The sequence below is a fragment of the Salvelinus fontinalis genome, chromosome 17, assembly GCF_029448725.1.
Source record: "Salvelinus fontinalis isolate EN_2023a chromosome 17, ASM2944872v1, whole genome shotgun sequence".
NCBI lineage: Eukaryota > Metazoa > Chordata > Actinopteri > Salmoniformes > Salmonidae > Salvelinus > Salvelinus fontinalis.
This window is the reverse complement of record NC_074681.1, coordinates 42,190,073-42,206,660: the sequence shown is the minus strand read 5'-3', so window position 1 is coordinate 42,206,660 and position 16,588 is coordinate 42,190,073. Positions and strand designations below refer to the sequence as shown.

At 43.0% G+C, this 16,588-nt stretch overlaps 1 protein-coding gene across 1 annotated transcript; it reads left to right on the top strand.

Moving 5' to 3' along the window:
• Nucleotides 1–14,964: 14,964 nt before the first annotated feature.
• LOC129814610 (somatostatin-1-like) lies at nt 14,965–16,018 on the top strand. The gene is made up of 2 exons (XM_055867782.1): nt 14,965–15,242; nt 15,616–16,018. The coding sequence occupies exons 1-2, from the start codon at nt 15,093–15,095 to the stop codon at nt 15,823–15,825; spliced, it is 360 nt and encodes a 119-aa protein (XP_055723757.1). The 5' UTR covers nt 14,965–15,092; the 3' UTR covers nt 15,826–16,018.
• Nucleotides 16,019–16,588: the final 570 nt, after the last annotated feature.

The following is a 16,588-nucleotide window of genomic DNA, read 5'->3' as shown; positions in this document are numbered from 1 at the left end:
TGCTTCGTAGAATACCCCTCAGGTCTTGACAGGACATAGGAGCAATTTGTAAATGACAAATGATGTTGTGAATTTGTGCACTGTTCAATGCAGACTGTAGCCGGTACTGGGAACATCCACATGCTGCTGTACGTCTGTCTACATTAACTCCTATATTGTTTTGTTTTTACACACTTGAATTATACTCCACGGTTTTATGAGGCGTAACATACTAAATGACCACTTATTTTAGACCAAACTGCCGACATCCTGTTCCTGAAATGTCCTGTTGTGACATTATTGGTTGGTTAAATTCCACAGCCAGAATCCTTATAACAAGCATCCCTTCATTTCCTCATTAACAAGACAAGCAACATACTGTAGCTGTCCAAAGAGCTGAAGGCCAATAGAAAGGTCCAGAAAGGTCCGACAGCAACGACATAGCAGAGTAACTTTCTTAAAAATCAGTGTATGTTTGTGTGTGCGCACCTGCCTAGGTGTGCATGCGCCTGTGTGTGAGTGTGTAGGTCTGTGTGTCTGTATTTATGCGTGTCAATGCCGGCCGGGTAGCTGCACATTTTAAACAGCTAATTCCACAGGCAACCTGAACCAATGGTGCGTGGTAGGAGAAAATATACTGTTGTATTATGTGCCACTTTTCATTCTATCAACTTCTAGTGTGTTGAACTGTCTGTGACGATTCCATCGTCTCTTTTCTCCTTTATTCAGTAGAAAAGAAGTCATTAGGTCACACTATCATCAGACGAGCAGTATTGGCCCTCTATGGTAGAACACTTTAACTCACTCAACCATTGCAATGGCTGTGGTCAATATCTTGAAAATCCCTATACCACGGTGGATAACAAAGCCCCAGCATATTTAACACACACTGCTTTAAAGAAGCTATATGCAATAATTGTGCATTGTAATTTCAGAAAATGTCCTTAGTATATCTACAGTAATGGTGGAATGATAGTGGTTGACAATATTTTCCCCACAAAATGTTAACGGTGTGAAGAATGAACAAAAATTCAGGAGAGGGGACCAGACTTGAACGCAACACTAACTATTAGTTGCCTTGAACACAGCTCCTCAACAAGCATCAGTTATAACTCATTGCTAATCAAAAAAAATGTGAATGTGTCACACGCGTCGTAAATAACTGGTAGACTAACATGAAACTCTTACTTACATGCCCTTTCCAACAACGCAGAGAAAAATATAGAAATAATAATCAGCCTCCACACGTATCTTTACTAGCCTTAATCACCCCTGCCATCCTACGGCAGGTAGCCTAGTGGTTCGAGCGTTGGGTCAGTAACCGAAAGGTTGCTGGATCGAATCCCCGAGCTGATAAGGTAAACATCTGTCGTTCTGCCCCTGAGCAAGGCAGTTAACCCACTGTTCCCCGGGAGCCGAAGACGTGGATGTCGATTAAGGCAGCCCCCCGCACCTCTCTGATTCAGAGGGGGTTGGGTTAAATGTGGCAGACAACATATTAGTTGAATGCATTCAGTTGTACAACTGACTAGGTACCCCCCTTAAACTTGACCATTCCTCCTCTTGTTCTGCAGGGTGGCATGACAATGTGTGTTTACTAGCCATATCAAGTTTTGCATCCCACCTTCTATCTAGTATATCTTACGTTCTTCCAAGGATGTCCTTGGGGGATTGCCATCACCGCAGCAGCCTAACTACCAGGGCCTGATGATGATGTCTGCCTGAGACAGAGCACACCCCCAAACCCATTCATCTGCAGCCCTCTGCTTCATCCGGTCCATTCTCACTCCCCTCCTGAATCCTCATTCTCACATCCATTCCATTTCCTCAATAAATATTGGAAACCCATTTTACTGTCTGGTCCTTAAACTCGTGAATTGGGCCCACAGAAAATTGCATTCTAATGTTGCAGCCTTCTTATTGGTCAACAAAAGACGGACCAGGTCTTGTTGTCAAATTGACTGAGGCCAGCAATTTTTATTTTAATTCGAACCTTTATTTAACTAGGCAAGTCAGATAAGAACAGATTCTTATTTACAATGACGGCCTACCCCTGCAAAACCTTCCCCTAACACGGACGACGCTGGGCCAATTGTGCGCCGCCCTATGGGAATCCCAATCACAGCTGTGATACAGTCCGGGATTGAACCAAGGTCTGTAGTGACACCTCTAGCACTGCGATGCAGTGCCTTAGACCGCTGCGTCACTCGGGAGCAAATATCTTGTTGTCAAGTCAACAACCGACCAGTCAATTTTACAGCAACAGATTTGCTGTCCACAGTCAATTTGACAACAAGTGATTTGCTGGCCCCAGACAACTTGACAGCAAGAGACGGTTCGGGGTTGAATTGTTACATGTAGTACCTTAAACGTAAGGAAATTACAGACCTAAGTGACATACAACATACAATGGTTAAATGTAACTATTTTTTTTTACATATTCTAATGAGACCCTGTTGCAGAGCATAGGAAGCTCAATGAAGGTACTATACTACCAAAGCCTAGAAAGACACTTTCTCATTTGCACCCTAACACTGCTTTGACTGAAGGCATCATAAAATCTTAGAAAAAAAGGTGCTAAGTACACCTATATAGGCTTTTTTGGGTTGTACCCTTTTTGGTGCTAGGTAGAAACAGAGCCATATTCATTATAAGATTGTTTTTAACATTCGTTTTTGGATTGATGTCCAGCTGAGCGTTCTCCTAAATTCAGTTTCAATAGGTGCTGATTAAGATTTAGTCTAAAGTGCTCTACTTTGGCTTGGAAACCTGGTGACAAAAGAAGGCAAATAATTAGTAAGGCAAACTTTTGTCATTATTGTGGTGTCGCCAGAATGACTTTAGATGCAGTATAACTTTAGCTAGCTAGCTAAGATTGAGGGGAAGGCACCGGAATTTGAGGTAGCTAACTTTAGCATTGCTAGCTATTGCTGATTCACTTTTGAGTATATTGGCAACATTGCCATCTCGCTAAAGTTAACGTGACGAAATCATAATGATGGCAAAGTTGTTTTCTACTCATTATTTGTCTACTTTAGCAATGCCATTTTATTTCCAAGCCACTATAGTGTAATGTTGATGAAACAGTCATTAGCCCCTGTTCAGAAAGACTGATTAACCATCAGTCGGAAAACAATATGATGCGGCATCTGTAGAGCGTTGATAAAAATGGCAATGACGCGACCAAGTGACGGAGGTGCAACCCATGAATAGAGAGTTGGGCCAATGTGGTGTCTGTCTGAATGTTCTGAGAGTGCCAATATCTCCTAACTAGCCGTTGCTAAGTAATAATTGACACTTCTGCATTGTGTTTCATTTTTATTTTTGTAGTTTTCTGAACCTATTAAGATCTCCAGTGAAAGCAGATATGCAATTTGTTGACACCTCAACACAGTACAGATTTGGAAACACATTATCCCGAGCGCTAATCAATAAATAGTCGGTCAAATTGAGCTCTGTTTTGTTTTGCCCGCGAGCGGATCATTTCGTGGGGAATTGTCGGAGGCGCTCTACTATTGTTACATCACCAAAATTTGGAGAATATAGGCACTAACATGAAAGCCGTTTTAAAACCTATCTGAACTCTCTATATATGACTCTGAGTAGATCTCTTTGCAGAGAGTTCTACTCTCTATGAAGGGTTCTACCAAGAAACCTTTTATATTTGAAGTGTTCCTCCTAGAACCCTCTATAAATGGTTCCACCAGCCATATTAGCCTCATATTAACTATTTATGACAATACATTACATATATGACAGTACATTACATACACCTTTCCTTGAGGGCCTAGTTATAATCAATGATTTACATGTTCACTAGATGACTGACAAATGGCGTAGTTTGGAAGCCACCGCTCCTCCATCTTGGTACTCTCCCATTGTATTTATTTTTTGAAAGCTATAGAAATTAAAATATTAATGTCTACATTTTTTTTGCCATGTTTATTCTATTACAGACACCTTCATGCATACTTTTAAATATATTATGTGAGCGAAATAATATGTAACATACATTTTTTTTAAATTAAAGTATATATATTTTTTTAAAGTTCTAATGTTACTGTCCCCAATACTTAAATACATTTCATTTTGGCCTTGAAACATTGAATTTAAATACTGTAGAATTCCATTAATTCTGATGGAGGACTGGTTCTTTTGGGAGTGCCAATATGGCTGACCAGTGGCTTCAAAGCCTCTCATTGGCCAATCCATAGCATCAGCAAACCAGGGTTTATATACACAATTGGTTATACCTTAACATAGTGGTGTTAGGAAATTTCTGGTTTACAGGCCACACCAGGCCTGCAAGTCACAGCAGTCTGCAGCGATATGCCATCCCATCTGGTTTGCGCTTAGTGGGACTATCATTTGTTTTTCAACAGGACAATGACCCAACACACCTCCAGGCTGTGTAAGGGCTATTTGACTAGGAAAGAGAGTGATGGAGTGCTGCATCAGATGACCTAGCCTCCACAATCACCCGAGCTCAACCCAATTGAGATGGTTTGGGATGAGTTGGAACACAGAGGGAAGGAAAAGCAGCCAACAAGTGCTCAGCACATGTGGGAACTCCTTCAAGACTGTTGGAAAATTGCTCATGAAGCTGGTTGAGAGAATGGCAAGAGTGTGCAAAGCTGTCATCAAGGCAAAGGGTGGCTACTTTGAAGAATCTAAAATATATTTGATTTGTTTAACACTTTTTGCTTACTAAATGATTCCATATGTGTCATTTCATAGTTTTGATGTCTTCACTATTATTCTACAATATAGAAAATAATAAAAAATAAAGAAAAACCCTTGAATGAGTAGGTGTGTCCACATTTTTGATTGGTATTGTATATTTGAGGATTTTTTTATTTGGCCTTACTGCTAGTAGCCCATAGAAATGCTTTGAATAACATATTCATAACATAGTCAAACAATTTATCAAAAGGAAGTGTTTTGAAGTCTGTGTCTTATATCTGAGATATATAAGAAATCTCAGGATTTTTTTTTTTTTTTTTTAACCCATATTTAACCCCTTTTTTGCCACGAAAGTACTTCCACATATACTTTCATAATTTTTTTTAACGGGGACCGGGCTACCTTCAGATGAGTCTTGTGAGGCTTGTGGGCCGTCCTAGAGCAAAATGACATATTCGTGAGAGTCTCACCTTTCGATGGTGGAGTCATAATAGTGTGTACACAGTAAAGTCGCAACACCTATGGAGTCAAGTGTAACAATTTTGGGGGGTCCCACCCCGCATTATATGTTAAACCTACTCTGGTGATGGTGTTGATATTTTTGGAGTTAAAATTGCACAAAATATAGTAAATATCCAACTCTCAAAGAGTTGCTATTTTACTATTTGCAGTGTTGTTTTGAATTAACAATCAACTCCAGCAGAGTACATTTCTTTTTCAGTTTACTTCCTTTTAATTACACAGGTGTAAAGCCTTTTTGGAATATTTCTTAATTTGTCACATTATGGTGGTTTGCAATGTGATATCAAAAAGGGTCTATCAGAGTACCAAATGTGTGTGCACAGCAGAGTTATAGAATATTGGACCGTTGGCTTTCATGCTTTTCAAATTCTTAGGGCAGCTCAAGCAATTTCTCTAACTGTTAACACATTCAAATAGAGGACGCGTACTGGAGATGTGTTGGTTGGGAATTGTGGGGTCGTGCGTGTTCGGGCTGTCCGTCCCCCATGGATGGTGGTCTCAGAGCCACATTGCTATGTCGCAATGGGACGCCGAACTGTCACATCTCAGCGTCTGTGGGCTATGATTTATGCTTTACAAAAAACCCTTCTCTTCCAAAATGGGTTCTTCAGAAGAAAACGGTTCTTGGTAGAACCCTATCCCTCTGCAAAGAACCCTTTTGGAAACATTTTTTCTAAGAGTGTGCACAGCACTACTAGCAAACCACTCATGTACTGTAAACTCGCATGATCAGGCGGCTCGCGAGGTTACGGCACTACCTCTTCTAATCTTAAAATACCTTCAGTATAAAGACATTTTCTAATTTGCGCCTTATAGTAGTCTTCATTGGACCTTGTCGACACCAAGCACTGTGCCATGAACTTGTTAGGGAAGTGTACTACTACCTTCTGCACTAATAGGATTAATCCACTCAGTTGAAGAGGTAGTAGCCTTACTAATGGCTGGGCTCCAACAGTATCTAATCATATAAAGTCGTGTGCTATCCCCTTACCGGCCTGCCTGCTTCCCTTTCAAGGTGAACTTCAATAAGAGGCGCCACATTATTTTGTCTTGGGCTTGCCAAGCATGACTTTCTAGGTATAGGAATTCTGAATGCGTTTTAATGAAACATGATCTAAGTGACTGGTCAGCTATGGGCTGTGGGGGGAATTCAGACCCGAGGTATGTGCATGAAAATGCAATTTAGCTCACTTTTTTATGCACTTTTCTCTCTATGCGTATTCTGACCTTGAATTTCAGCATGGGGAAATGCCAGTGCCAGCCAGGTACACGTTTTAGGTGGAGAAAATAGAAATGAAGGTGTGGCAGAGGTGTGTCTACAGATACGTATTATTCTGAACTTGATTTACTGTAATTGCCTCATAATTCCACCACCTTTACGCGTGAGGAAACCATGAATAAGGTTCAGCGAGTGGAAAAACATTTTCTTATTTTTTTCCTGATAGACATAACAGCATTAACCATGCACTGTAATTTATAAATTGACTTGAGCTACTGATACGAGCTATGTAAATGAGTAGTCCGTTTGGATAAGGGGATTGTAAATATAGGCAAAATGACAATTGTTTTAGATCTACAGTACTTTGTCTTATGATCGCTGGAGATGAATGGGAAACCAGCCATATGGCAGGAAACTGAGAAGCATATCAACAGGACAGATATTTATGCGCCTTTCCCACCGTGAAAAATGAAATGCTGTGTCGTTATGCAGAATTTTAATTGTACGGCCTTATAACATGCAGGAATTCAATTTGGAGACCCAAACCAATGGGATGACAATGCAAAGAGTTGCGCCAAGTTGAACCTTTGAGCTGTCTAGAAAGTTTTAGTCATTTCCTGTTTCTTTCCATTTGTAGGCGATACAGTATGTTAAATATTCTTAGCCACTATCAGTAGCAACCGTAAGTAATAACTATGTATACTCTATTTAACTGCCAATTTACTGTACGTTCCCTTCAGCTGGTAGGCCCTACCCTAAATTCGTATCCTTCCATTACATGGTTTGATTTAACCTAGCTCTATTTGTTTCCTCTGTAAACGCTGTCAATTTGTTGTGGTTGTTGCCGAGGGTCAAGTAATAGTGGATACTATTTAATGACGGCAGAATACAAATTGTAGTAGAAATAAATCCGGACTTTCTCATTTGAATTTGACTGGCAGAAGACAACAATGTAGACTATGGAGAATTGTAACCAGGCACTTGTCATCAAACAGTTTCATGATCAGTGCAGGGAGTCAGAGTTGGAAATCAGTCTGTGCACGCGCGACGAAAAGGACGTGCACCTGCTAATTTTGATTTCCTATTGAACATACTTCTTTCCGTATGAAATATTATAGTTTAATTACATATTAGGGTACCTGAGGATTCAATAGAAACGTATTTTGACTTGTTTTAACAAAGTTTAGCGGTGGCTTTTTGGATTCCTTTCTCTGCAGGTTGAACGAGTCGATTACTCAAATCGATGGCGCCAACTAAACTGACTTTTTGGGATATAAAGTAGGATTTTATCTAACAAAACGACCATGCATGTTGTACCTGGAACCATTTGGATTGCAAATCAGAGGAAGATTTTCAAAAATTAAGGGAATATTGTTAAGGCGTTCCTCCTCCTCTCCATTTTCGGAAAAGGAGGAGTATTGAGGGAACCAAGGCGCAGCGAAGTTTGAACACATAATGATTTATTAAATAAACAAAATAGACAAAGACGAAAACGAACTATACTGGATATAACTAACAAAATAACAAAACGATGTAGACAGACCTGAACAACCGAACTTACATATACACGAAGCACGCTGACACAGGAACAGACTACATAAACCGAAAACGAAACGAACAACCGAAACAATCCCGTATGGTGTAAGACATAACACAGACACAGGAGACAACCACCCACAAACAAACAGTGAGAATGCCCTACCTAAATATGACTCTTAATCAGAGGCAAACGCAAACCACCTGCCTCTAATCAAGAGCCATACCAGGCAAACCAAAACCAACATAGAAACAGATAACATAGAATGCCCACCCAACCTCACGTCCTGACCAACTAACACACAAAAACTAACATAAATAGGTCAGGAACGTGACAGTACCCCCCCCACAAGGTGCGAACTCCGGACGCACCAGCACAAAGTCTAGGGGAGGGTCTGGGTGGGCATCTAACCACGGTGGTGGCTCAGGCTCCGGGCGCGGTTCCCACCCCACCATAATCCATCCTAACTTCCTCCCACAAAGAATGTCCACCCTCTTTCTTCCCCCACACAATTCTCTTAATAATATATTAAATAAGGATAACACCAGGACAGAGAGATAAATCAAGATAAAGGGATAGATAAGACTATAGAGATAGATGAAGATAGAGAGGGAGATTAGGATAGAGGGGCAACTCCGGACTGAAAGGCAGCTCCGGACAGAGAGACAGCTCTGGACTGATGGGCAGTTCTGGGTATCCAGCCTTTTCAGGCTGAAGGGCAGCTCATGGCTGACTGACGACTCTCGATGCTCATGGCTGGCTGACGGCTCTCGACGCTCATGGCAGGCTGACAGCTCTCGACGCTCATGGCAGGCTGACGGCTCTCGACGCTCATGGCAGGCTGACGGCTCTCGACGCTCATGGCAGGCTGACGGCTCTCGACGCTCATGGCAGGCTGACGGCTCTCGACGCTCATGGCAGGCTGACGGCTCTCGACGCTCATGGCAGGCTGACGGCTCACGACGCTCATGGCTCACTGACGGCTCTGGCTGCTCATGGCTCACTGACGGCTCTGGCTGCTCATGGCTCACTGACGGCTCTGGCTGCTCATGGCTCTTTGACGGCTCTGGCTGCTCATGGCGCTCTGACGGCTCTGGCTGCTCATGGCTCGCTGGCGGCTCTGGCAGATCCTGTCTGGTTGGCGGCTCTGGCAGATCCTGTCTGGTTGGCGGCTCTGGCAGATCCTGTCTGGTTAGCGGCTCTGGCAGATCCTGTCTGGTTAGCGGCTCTGGCAGATCCTGTCTGGCTGACGGCTCTAGCGGCTCCTGTCTGGCTGACGGCTCTAGCGGCTCCTGTCTGGCTGACGGCTCTAGCGGCTCCTGTCTGGCTGACGGCTCTGTAGGCTCATGGCAGACGGGCGGCTTTGCAGGCTCATGGCAGACGGGCGGCTTTGCAGGCTCCTGGCAGACGGATGGCTCAGATGGCGCTGGGGAGACGGATGGCTCAGATGGCGCTGAGGAGACAGATGGCTCAGATGGCGCTGGGGAGACGGATGGCTCAGATGGCGCTGGGGAGACGGATGGCTCTGGCCGGATATGGCGCACTGTAGACCTGGTGCGTGGTGCCGGAACTGGAGGCACCGTGCTAATGATAAGCACCTTCCTACTAGTGCGGGGAGCAGGGACAGGGCACACTGTATTCTCAAAGCCTACTCTATCCCTGATGCGTGGTACCGGCACTGGTGACACCGGGCTGAGGACAAGCACATCAGGATTAGTAGGGGGAGAAGATACAGTGGGTTCAGGGCTCTGGAGACGCACTGGTAGCTTAGTGCGTGGGACCGGAACTGGAGGCACCGGGCTAGATACACGCACTACAGGGAGAGTGCGTGGAGGAGGAACAGGGCTCAGGATACGCACTGGTAGCCTAGTGCGTAGTGTATACACTGTAGGTACTAGGCTGGGGCGGGGAGGTGGTGCCGGAAATACCGGACCGTGGAGGCGTACTGGCTCTCTTGAGCATTTAGCCTGCCCAACCTTACCTGGTTGAATGCTCCCGGTCGCCCGACCAGTGCGGGGAGGTGGAATAACCCGCACCGGCCTATGTAGGCGAACCGGAGAAACCATGCGTAAGGCCGGTGCCATGTATGCCGGCCCGAGGAGACGCACTGGTGACCAGATGCGTTGAGCCGGCCTCATGACACCTGGCTCAATACCCAATCTAGCCCTCCCAGTGCGGGGAGGTGGAATAACCCGCACCGGGCTATGCACTCGTACAGGAGACACCGTGCGCTCTACTGCGTAACACGGCGCCTGCCCGTACTCCCGCTCTCCACGGTGAGCCTGGGAAGTGGGCGCAGGTCTCCTACCTGCCCTTGGCCCACTACCCTTTAGCCCCCCCCCAAGAAATTTTTGGGAGTTACTCACGGGCTTTTTCGGCTTCCGTGCCAGACGCGTTCCCTCATAGCTCCGGTTCCTCTCTCCGGTAGCCTCCGCTCTCCTCAGTGCCTCCAGCTGTTCCCATGGGAGGCGATCTCTACCAGCTAGGATCTCCTCCCATGTGTAGACACCCTTTCCGTCCAAAACATCGTCCCATGTCCATTGCTCCTTCTTTTCCTGTCCCTTTCTCCTTTGACTCCGCTGCTTGGCTCTGGGTAGGTGGGTGGTTCTGTTTGGGCGTTCCTCCTCCTCTCCATTTTCGGAAAAGGAGGAGTATTGAGGGAACCAAGGCGCAGCGAAGTTTGAACACATAATGATTTATTAAATAAACAAAATAGACAAAGACGAAAACGAACTATACTGGATATAACTAACAAAATAACAAAACGATGTAGACAGACCTGAACAACCGAACTTACATATACACGAAGCACGCTGACACAGGAACAGACTACATAAACCGAAAACGAAACGAACAACCGAAACAATCCCGTATGGTGTAAGACATAACACAGACACAGGAGACAACCACCCACAAACAAACAGTGAGAATGCCCTACCTAAATATGACTCTTAATCAGAGGCAAACGCAAACCACCTGCCTCTAATCAAGAGCCATACCAGGCAAACCAAAACCAACATAGAAACAGATAACATAGAATGCCCACCCAACCTCACGTCCTGACCAACTAACACACAAAAACTAACATAAATAGGTCAGGAACGTGACAAATATTTAAAAGTTATTTGGGATTTTATGAAGCCTGTGCTGTTTGCAAAATATTTTTATGTGGGGCATGGGTTCCTCAACCAACACTTGCATATACCTAAATGTTTAATATCCATAATTTTTATGATTAATTATTTGAATTGCGCACCCTCCAATTTCACCGGAAGTTGTCAAGGTGTCCCGCCTAGCCCTAAGAAGCTTTTAGGCTATATTTATTATATTATACTGTTGTATACTATTCTCCATATTATAATAATATTGTATACTACTTTCAACATTGCCATTGATTCACTGAACGTGAAAACTTTCAGAATGAATCAAACCACCCTATTCTTCCATGAAGTAGGATTCATGATGATTCCCTAAACATAAATAACGTGTCAAATATGTGTTTTAAATGTACCATGGGTTCTGAAACGGAGACAAATATGTATATGTTTGCTTGGCTATCTTTACATATTCTGAAATCATTCTCCATAATCTACATTGTAGTCTTCTGCCAATGAAATCAAATTAAAGGTACACAGTATCTAAAGGGTTTGCTTGAGATAAATGAACAGAAAAAGTAATTGAACAAAAACTCCCTGATCAAATTGGTAGGCCACACAGTGGGTGTGTTTTCTTGGGTTGATTAACACACAATATATTTACTATAAATAACAATAATAATAATATCGATAACAGCAATAATAGTGAAGTGGCAGCAGCCTATCAGAAGATTGGAGGTGTGGTTTATTGGAGACGTGGATTTCAGATAGTTATTTTTGGCCAACTGTGAGAGTAAGGGCTTGATTCAATACGTATTGTTAAAATTCAACGCTATAGGGTGATTGGAATTTAAAGGTAATTTCTGATTGAGCCAACATAGGCAGCATTTTTAGTGCTATGGATTGAATTGAACCATTAATTGCATGCCTGTTGTTCTGTTGTGTTTTCATAAAAAGTTTGAGGTGATTTAAGGTACTCTGGAGATTCACATGGTGACTATTCAACCCTTTAGTATATCACATGCATTTATATAAGCCTTTAACAATCCTTCAGAACTAGCTATGTACAAGTTCAACCTATAATGATAATACAGCAGAACAGATTAACAGGCATGACATTTACACTCACGGGTGGCCAAAATATATATCTGAAAGCCACTCCTCCTATAAGCCACACCTCCAATCTTCTGACCTCCAATCTGGCTGCTGGACGCACAATATATTAATAAAAGGTTAATAATTGAACCTCCCATCACAAAAAGGTTTCTATTTGAACCTTTACAAAACGGTTTCTCAAGTAACCTTTTCAGAGTGGTTCCTCGAAGAACCTTTGAACTGAAAAGGTTCCCCCATTATGAACCCCAAAGGTTCTTTGAGGCTCCTTTACTTCTTAGAGTGTAGGCTCTCTCTCTCTCTCTGGTAGTCCGTCAATTTCGATGACTACTCGTGCATGTCACTTCGGTTTATTGTGGGTTCTTGAGTGGTTCAGGCGTCCAAGTTTTGAAGCATAGACTGAGGCATGAGGGACAGACATGTGCTTCCGCTGGTCTTGTTGGTCCGGTTGTGCGTGAATGAAGCTTTGCTCTGACAGTTTTTCTGACCCTCTCAAAGTTGTCTACTACTGTGAGGGTTTTGGAGTGCCAGGTGGATCGGGTAGAGACGATGTCTGTGATGGCGGGCTGGATATAGCGGATCTTGAGGCTGTGTTTATGGTTGTCTTTGAAGCGCTTTTTGGGTCAGCCTGTCTTCCGGTGCCTCTGCTGCAGCTCGCCAAAGAAGATCCGTCTTGGGAGACAGTGTTGGGGAATCCTGATGGTGTGGCCGGTCCATCGGAGCTGATGTTAGCCTCAATGCTAGTGCTGTTAGCTTGCTGCATTACCTCCCAGTTGGAGACCTTGTCTTGCCACCGGATACCCATAATAGATCTCAGAGATCGTCCATGGAATGTCTCCAGCTGTGTAGGTTACAACTCTAATTAGAGAGGTGGGAGAGAAGGGACAACGACAAATGTCGAACAGAGCGTAAATCTCATTAATGGGCTAGGCAAAGGGAACCGGTGTGAGCATGCCACGGTGATTATTGACTTCCATGACCTCTGGATTCCATAATGTGTTCCGGTTGAGTGGACATCCATTGCCTCAACTTTATGGAGTGGAAAACTGGTTAATGAGATCCCTGTTGCGCCGTGTTGGTGTCATTAATGTTTTATTTCACGTGAATGCACATGACACGGCCAGGGCTTAAATTGCGCAGGGTCCTGCGGGGTCCAAGTCCCGGCACCTATGATCCAAATTAGAGCCAGGCAGATGCTAAGACATGGTACCTTTGGTTATTTGAATTTATATCTAATGAAAAATTGTTCTCTCCATAATAGAATAGTTACCTATTCAATTGTTGATAATGGAGTTGCGGGGGCATCCCGAGTTGTGCAGCGGTCTAAGGCACCGCATGCGCAGTGCTTGAGGCATCACTACAGACCCGGGTTCGATCCCAGGCTGTGACACAGCCGGCCGTGACCGGGAGACCTATGAGGCAGCGCACAATTGGCCCAACGTAGTCTGGGTTAGGGGAGTGTTTGGCCGGCAGGGATTTCCTTGTCCCATCGCATTCTAGGCACTCCTTGTTGATGGGCTGGGCACATCCAAGCTGACTTCAGCCGCCAGCTGGACAGTGTTTTGTCCGACACATTGGCGCGGCTGACATCTGGGTTAAGCGAGCCTTGTGTCAAGAAGCAGTGCGGCTTGGCAGGGTCGTGTTTTGGAGGACGCATGGCTCTTGACCTTCTACTCTCCCGAGTACGGGAGTTGTAGCGATGGGACAAGACTGTAACTACCAATTGGATATCACAAAAAGGGGTAATTTTTTAAATAATAATACAAAATAAAAAACATTATGCAGTTGCAGGAAAACACCTTGAAAGAGGTGTTGGTGGCCATTGTTAAAAGAGGAGGATCTTGGAGCTTTCTGGTGTTACCAGGCTACACTTATTTGTCAAATAAATTGGTAAAATGCACCATTTTAGAACTGAAATTTTTAGCGTGGTTTATGTGCGTCAGCGCTCGCCAATGGCGTTGAATTCATAGGGAAGACCGAGGCTAAATGTAACAGGTAGGTTACAATGATTTGCTCAATGGGGTAAATGCATATGGGCAACCCTCAGCCTATTTATTTATAGCCATTATGCTCCATCAGGTGGGCTACATCAGGTGATAATGCTTATTGCTAAATAGCACACCTGCCTTATAATATGTACCAATATGTTATTGGGCTCATTTCTGGAGGGGGGAGTTATATTTTCAATTTCAGCATAATTTTTTTTTCATTCATTTTTGGAGTAGAATGTTTTTTTTAAGTTACCAGAACTGTCTTTCTCAGTCTTTCTCCCACCAAAAATTGTACATCCCTCTGCGACCTTTAGTATTCTGTGAATTGTGACGTGCTTTAGTTTAGGCTAGTATATTATATGCGTAGGCCACACACAAACACAGTCTTGTATAACTAACCTTGTGGGGAAACACAATTCAGTCCCATTCATAATCCTATTTTCCCTAACAACTAACCCTAACCCTGGCCCCTACAAGTAGAGTTAAACACGTCCACACACACACACACACACACACACACACACACACACACACACACACACACACACACACACACACACACACACACACACACACACACACACGCACGCACACGCATCAATTAAAGGCTATAGGCTACAAATTAAAATTAGCTGTAACGATTTTAATTATGATCCAACATGTTAACTTTTTGTAGAATATTCAGTATTGCAAATAATACAACAACACGACTTGCGTTTAGCTTCACCCGTTATAGTTTGACCCTTAATGACTGTTGTAAATTATCTGTCACATGCTTTACTGCATCACTAAGGACAAATACAATTTGAGGACTATCTTCATTACCTCACCCTCATCTTACGCAATGCATTGGTTTAAAAAGACCGGCTACCTAGGTAGCTGAAATGTAGTCACAGTTTCCTTCTACATTCAATCTCGGAACATCTCACCTACCAGCTGAAGAGAAATACCAGATGGCCCTCACCGGAGTCTTGTGTGCATTTGCATTTGTATGTGTCACGCTGTGTCCGGCAGGGAAGATTGACTCTGTCGGAGGTTTGTCGGATCGCAACCTCAACCACCAAGATAAACTAACGTGGCTCGAAACATTACAGGAGAAAGGGGTAAGGAGTATGTTGTTCTGTTCCCCTTTTCTGGGGTTTGTGAAAGTTAGGCGATATAAAGTTTACTTTGTGGAACATGCTTGCATTGAATTAGATGAGTGGATCTGTCCATGGTGCTGAAATTGCTTATTGGTAGTAAACACACAAAATGGTAAGCTACTTCACTTTAGATGTTTCCTTTTAGTAAGCTAGCCTACCTATGCTAGGCTATAGACTATTTTAATTAACAAGGAATGCATTTAACATCTTATATTTAGCCTGTTTTCTACACATCAAATATTGATTACACTGTCCACTGTCCATCTATGCAGACTTTACTTACTTTACAGGATTTGACAATAAGCTATAAGAACATATATTTAACCTTTCACAGGCAACCACCGACGACAAATACGACATCGCCTGGCTGCTATACAAGCTTTTAAAGTCACACAGCGACCAGTTCAAATCAAACTTTCGCCCTCCTGGACCAGAGAGTGGCGGGATACAGGAGAGTAGGCGCGAGACTACGCCACAGAAGGACAAGCGCGTTCGCAAAGCCGGATGCAGAATGTTCTTTTGGAAGTCGTGGACTGTATGCTGACAGACGTGCCTACTTTTAACTCCAAAACAGATGGTTTTCGATTCGAGAGCCTTCATTCCAAATCAGCTTACCAAAGTTTTTCCGCAATTATTAATGTAACTTATTATTTTTTTATGAATGGTAACTTATCAACTTATTGACTTGGTTGTGAGGCTATATATGTCAAGTTGTAATAAAATGTGAGTTATTTATTCATTGTTTGAATCCAGAATCTTTTTTCTCTCTCTCTCTCATTTTCTTAGAACAGAATGTGATCATACAGATTGGACTGCACTTTAAAGGGCCAATATGCAAATGTATATATATTATTATATATTATATTTATACATATTATATTATAACTTATATATTAATGATGTATAGGCTACCAATTGATTCTTGAAGAATATAGCATATAAACGCCTCACGAGCTTAGTTCAACTGTCGTACCCCATCAGAACCACAAATATAACCTTGTTTTACTCCATAGTTTGTATACAATGTAATTCAAAATATAATTGTAATATCATGGATGGTCAAGCCTTGTATCCATAGCTCTGTCTATGAATTTCAGAGTGGTTACATTACTACCAGCTCCATCCCTCAGCTGTTTACCGAAACAGTGGTGGTGTTGGAGCCATTTTTGAAAAAGACAATGTTTATAATTTTGAGCGAAAAATAATATCTATAGGAAAATATTAATGTTTTTTATGTTTGAAGAAAATATTGTTATATGTAGGAAATATCTACTTACCTGAAATGCAAAATAGGCTTTGATATCCCT

Excerpts from the sequence above, each read along its gene's own strand:
- LOC129814610 (XM_055867782.1), top strand. The coding sequence starts at position 15,093 with ATGGCCCTCACCGGAGTCTTGTGTGCATTTGCATTTGTATGTGTCACG. Across the intron at positions 15,243-15,615 it reads AAACATTACAGGAGAAAGGG|GCAACCACCGACGACAAATA; the intron begins GTAAGGAGTATG and ends AACCTTTCACAG.